We start from the raw sequence: 5694 nt of genomic DNA, 5'->3' as shown, positions 1-5694 counted from the left end.
GGGTGTTTTCTTCCTTTGTTTTTTCATGTTGTTCATGTGTCTTCCCCTTTAGCAGTGTGGATATGATGTATTCCAGTTTCCACTCTTTAGATTTATATTTATATTCACAGCACCCAAAAGAAAAAAGCCCCTATTAAGATGTTAACAGTTTTGTCACGATAAATAGAGATGGTGTTTTCAATTATTATCTACAATATAAATATTAGGTTTACAATAAGGTCTACAATTTTTAATGTTGGACAGAGGGAGAAAGGGAGGGGGTGTAGGATGTGATGTTAATGAGGTAGGAGGTGAGAATATAGAGGTTAAGTTAGATTATAGGAAGAGTGAAAGCGGAATCAAAAAAGTTGGTTGTCAGGAGAAAAAAGAGAGAGAGACTCCAAGGAAACAGATAAATAAGAAGAGTCAGGAGGATTGCAAGTTCAAAGTCAGCCTCAGAAACTTAGGGAGGTCCTAAGCAACTTAGGGAAAACCCTAAGTACCCTGGTACCAAAAAAAAAAAAAAAAATAGTGTTTTTTATGCACTTTATTTATTTTTACCATTTCTAGCAGTCTTCACTTCTTAGTGTCGATTCAGATTTTTATCTGGTGTCAAGCTTCTTGTACTTGAAGGACTTCCTTTAAAATTTCTGGTAGCATAGGTTCGTTGGCAATGTATTTCTCACAGTGTTTGTTCAAAATAGCTTTTTTTTTTTTTTTTTTTTTTTTTTGTACTGTGGATTGACCTCAGGGCATTGTGCTTGATAATGGTAGTATACCATAAGGTATACCACCAGCCCTATTTTGCCTTAAGAAATAAAGATATTTTTACTAGGCATAGAATTGTGCCTCTCTTCTACCAGTATTTTAAAACAGCTAGTCTTTTGGCTTGTATACTTTCTTTTGATAAATTTGCTGAATTTGTCATATTTTTGTTTGCTTGTACTTTATATTTTTTTGATTTTAAAATCTGCTCTCTAATCTTGATTTCCATCAGTTTGACTATATGTATCTGTAAGTGTACATGCGATATTTATCCTGCTAGTCTGCTTTGGGTTCTCTGTTTTTCTGGGGTGGGGTGGGGTGGGGCAGGGGTTTTGTCATTGTATGATGAAAAATTTTGTGACCAAGAGATTTGTCCTGAGTTAATTTGAGCATGATCTCATAGACCTACAAATCTTAACCTCCTACAGAGATAAACTTGATTTGTTTTCTACTGGTATGATTGTAAGTTACTCTTTTTAGAGACTGGCTGAAATACTAACTGGTTTTGTGGTTAATTGTTTTCAAAACGGTAATGCTTTGCTGTCTTATTTAGTGTTGTTTTAGCAGAATCCCTGCCCTAGGTGTACCTTGTCCAGTCACCTGCCATCTGCCACTGTGGACCTCTGGACTGCTTTGATGCAGAATAACTTAACAACTGTCCATGCCCCCTCTGATGGAGAACAAGAACTTTGGGTCACTTCCTCCAACTCCGCCCTCTTTCAGCAGGAAGCAGTGTGGAGATGTTGTTGCCTATTTTCCGTAGAAATGAAATGTAGAAATTGACAGTGGGGAAATGTAACAGTGGTCCACTTTATGCTTTGAATACAGCCCTGGCCACTCTGCCACTTCAACTAATTATTAAAATGGTCATGTTTCTTTCTCTTCCTCTCTACCTGCTCTTCCCTAATCTATCCCCCTCCCTAATCTCAGGAGAAACAGGATTACTTTTCTTCCCCGTTTTAGGCAGAGTTATCTGTCCTTGAGTACACACCCATCACAGAAATGAAGTAATTCAGACTTTGGGAATGGCACAAGAACCTCTCAGAAATGACTATCTCCCAGATTAACAAGTGAATCACATTGCAGACAGAGGACATGTGGAATCTAACCTTTGAATCACCACTTTAAAAAGCCTAAAACCCCTGCTCAACTTGTTGGGCAGAATCAAAAGCTTCTCTTTTGATAGCAAAGCAATAAACCTTCTTTTTCCTTTCTCAAAAAAAAAAAATTTACAAATATTTCTTTCCCCTCATTCTTGCTTCTTCTTCTGAGACTCAAATTGCACCTAGTTTGTAGTATTTGATCTTGTGCCATGATGCTGGAATGGTCTTTCCCCCAGTTCAGTTTTTTATCTTTGCATTTAATTTGGATACAGTGTCTTGATTTGTCACTGATTTTTTTCTTAAACTGTGTCCAGTAGGCTTATGAGGAATTCTTTATTTCTGTTGCTGTGTTATAGTTCTAGCATCCAATTACAGCCTTAAAAAATACTTTGAGTTTCCACAAAGTGTCAAAATGTACAGGCATGTTTTCTCCATTGTTCACTAAATCTTTAACATGGTAATCATAATTATTTCATAGATCCTGTCTCATAATGTATCTGCATGTATGAGGATAGTTACATTTAGTACTTTATGTTTTGCATAAGAAATTTGAATTGTTTCCTCTTTGTATGACTTGTAGTATTTTATTTCATGTTGGACAGCATGTGCAGAGGAATGTTTACAGGTAAGTTGTATTGATGCCCTGAAGAGGGATCATGGGAGTCTAAAAACTAGTTAGTAGCTAACTGTGAGAGCCAGGGGGACCATGTGATAGCTTTCAAGGGGGAATTTATCTCCTGTAGTGTAAGGACAGATAGAGTTGAGTGACATGTTGGTCTATTGTTATGGTTCTTGAGCTCCAGAAATCTCTGAATTCTTAGTAGGGCAGGTGTGTTATGAAACTCAAGAACCTGATGGGGGAATCCTAGGACTGGAGATATGGAAAAGGGACATCTGGATGGGTGTCTGAGTATTTTCACAGTTTTAGCCCTTATGAACAAGTAGAATTACAGATGTGACTCACTCTTCCTTAGTAAGAGATAGCTGGAAGGTGTTTCAGAGGTTTATCCTATGCAAGAGAGCGGAGGCTTCCTCAGGAGCTCTTCCCATCTCCTTTCCTAGATGCTGGGCTGATATATTAGGGTGAAACCCCATATAGTGTAGGTGGAGACATGGTGGCTTAGGGGTGGGGGAGGGAAAGAATCTGTACACTGAAAGTGTTGTAATCACCAGTCAACTTGTCTTGGCTGGAGTGAGAGGTGTAGTCCTGGGAGTAGATATTGCTTAGGGGTCAGGCATGTAAGACTGGTTGAGCTAGAATTTATGGACATGGGAGGCTTTCTCAAGGTGTGGGATTTAACATCTGGGCAAAGACCTCAGTTCATGGCTAGGGTGTCTTGTACAGCGTGGAAAAAGTAATATCCAAAACCACTGATGTGGACATACCTTGTTTCCCTGGAAGGGAAATGACAAAGGAATGAGTAAAGATGTACGATCATAAGCGTCTCCAAAGATTTGTTCCAGGGGAGGTCCTGCGTTCTCTAGGGACATGAGGACTGGGATTGTGAGAGGGGCACCAGCATCACTAAGGTTCAGTGGTGGCTCTCATTCACCTAGGGTGATGGTGGGAGAGAAGGATGGTCATGGAGCTGTGCTTGTTAATATTCTTGGGGGTGATGAGGCCTGAAGTGTTAGATGCCAGGTGTCTCCACTTAAGCACACAAGGCAGGGTTCTACCAATCCCACAATGACTGACACCATCACAGGGGCATCCAAGGGACCTTCGATGCAGGGGATGTGAAGAGAGTTAGTAGACCATGGTGTAGCATCCTTATTAATCACCGCCCCCCTGCCCCCAGAGGCACCTTTAAATGTGTCCTCTAAACATCAGCCACAGCCTCGTTACTCTCCTGTGTTGGTATATTTTTATCACTGCCAAAATTTCCTATGATTTCTCTTTTCCTGGGTCTTCCTTTTGATGGAATCTAGATGATTTCATTTCATACCTTTCATTCTGGTTTCAGCACCCAAATAGACAGACACAAATGTCCTTAACAATACTCATGTCACCTAACACTGTACCGTAAGAAGTCCTTTCTGTAGGTGGTGGCAGGAAGAGGCCTTGGCTGGAGTCATCAAAAGGAGAAGCTTCAGAAATAAAGTTGTTTAAAACCATAGAAAAGGTGATCTGGTGAAGTAGTTTTAGGCATAGATTATGAACAATCTCTTTTGAGAAGCAGCCAGTCATTTTTTGATGCAGTCTATTTACATGTTTTTGATAATAATGAAATAATTATTATTTTTTTTCAGTTCTGAACATTCTAGGGAAGTGCTCTATCACCCAGCTCTACCCACAACTCTGATAATTATTGATGACGCCTAGACTCCTTTGGGAAGATAGAGTTAATCATTCAGCTGATCATTAGGTTTATGATGAACAAAATTGAACTAGCCTTCTTAATTAACTGTTTCTTGGTAGAAATTTGATCTAAAATTTTGACAGGTATTTATATTGAGTTCATCTAAGAAATCACTTTTAAAACTGAAGAGGAACTTCATGAATATCATTAATAATATTCATTTGTTTTGAGGTCACTAAAATGAATCAAGATGCACAATTTTTCTGGCCATTTCCTTGAAGGCTTGTTTTACCTGTTTATTCCTCAGAGTGTAAATGAATGGGTTCAGTAAAGGGGCAACTGAATTATTGAGCACAGCTATTCCCTTATTGAAGGCAACTCCTTCTTTCGCTGAAGGCTTTATGTACATGAAGATGCAGCTTCCATAAGAGAGGGAGATGACTATCATGTGGGAAGAACATGTGGAAAAGGCCTTTTTCCTCTGCTGAGTGGAGGGGATCCTCAGAATGGTCCTGATGATGTTTGTGTAGGAGAGGATCACCAGCACCAGGGTGACCCCCAACGTTACAACTGCCAGGATAAAATCGAACAGTTCCAATAAACTCGTGTCTGAGCAAGATATTTCTATGAGGGGTCCATAGTCACAATAATAATGATTCAGTACATTGGACCCACAGAAGTCTAGCTGACTAGTTGGGATGATTGGGAAGAAGATGATCAGGAAACCCCATAGCCATGAGCAGAATACTAGCTGGATGCAGACCCTGCTGTTCATGATAGTGGTATAATGCAGGGGTTTGCAGATGGCCACATAGCGGTCATAGGACATGGCAGTCAAAAGACAAAACTCAGTGGCCCCAAAGAAAAAAGCAAAGAAGAACTGAGTGAAGCAACCAGCAAAGCTGATAGTCTTAATCCCAGTTGAGATGCTGAATAGCAGCCTAGGTGTGAAAATGGATGTAAAGGAAATTTCCAGGAAGGAGAAATTCCGGAGGAAGAAATACATGGGAGTCTGTAGGTGGGAGTCCAGCAGAGTGAGGATGATGATGGTCAGATTCCCAATGATGCTGAACATGTATGTGAGGAGGAGGAATATGAAAAGGATAATCTGAAGCTCTGGGATATCTGTTAGTCCCAGAAGAATGAATTCTGTCACAGAGTGGTTTTTCATTGCTAACTTCTAGTGCCTGTGAAGCTGAGAACGAGAAAAGGGAGTGTTTAGAAGGAGAGCAGAGCTGAGAAATATTGAGCAGAGGTTTAGATTTCCCTGGAAACTCATTCTTAGGAAATTCCTTTGTCCAGTCTGACCCAAAGAGAATGTCTCTTGTTCTCAGTCTGACCCCTCACAAAATCTATTTTTCAATTCCCACATAGGAGGTTTTGTTTTTGGGTCCCTCTTCTCAGTATAGAATAATGTCTACCTGGGTTTCCTGAGTGTATCATCTGAATTTCAATTTTTACCTTTTTTTTTTTTTTAACTTTTCCCCTCCTATATGTATGCTCTCTTCCAGGATTTAGTAGTCATGTTTCATCTTTCCTTTACTTTT

General features: G+C 39.7%; 1 protein-coding gene across 1 annotated transcript; it reads right to left on the bottom strand.

The window, feature by feature from the left end:
* Nucleotides 1–4382: 4382 nt before the first annotated feature.
* LOC124982917 (olfactory receptor 6C4-like) lies at nt 4383–5318 on the bottom strand. Its single transcript, XM_047549789.1, has one exon. The coding sequence runs from the start codon at nt 5316–5318 to the stop codon at nt 4383–4385; it is 936 nt and encodes a 311-aa protein (XP_047405745.1).
* Between the last annotated feature and the right edge of the window lie 376 nt (nt 5319–5694).

This window comes from Sciurus carolinensis, chromosome 4 (assembly GCF_902686445.1).
Source record: "Sciurus carolinensis chromosome 4, mSciCar1.2, whole genome shotgun sequence".
Classification (NCBI taxonomy): Eukaryota; Metazoa; Chordata; class Mammalia; order Rodentia; family Sciuridae; genus Sciurus; species Sciurus carolinensis.
Note: the sequence above shows the minus strand (reverse complement) of the source record. Positions and strands in the feature narration are given on the sequence as shown.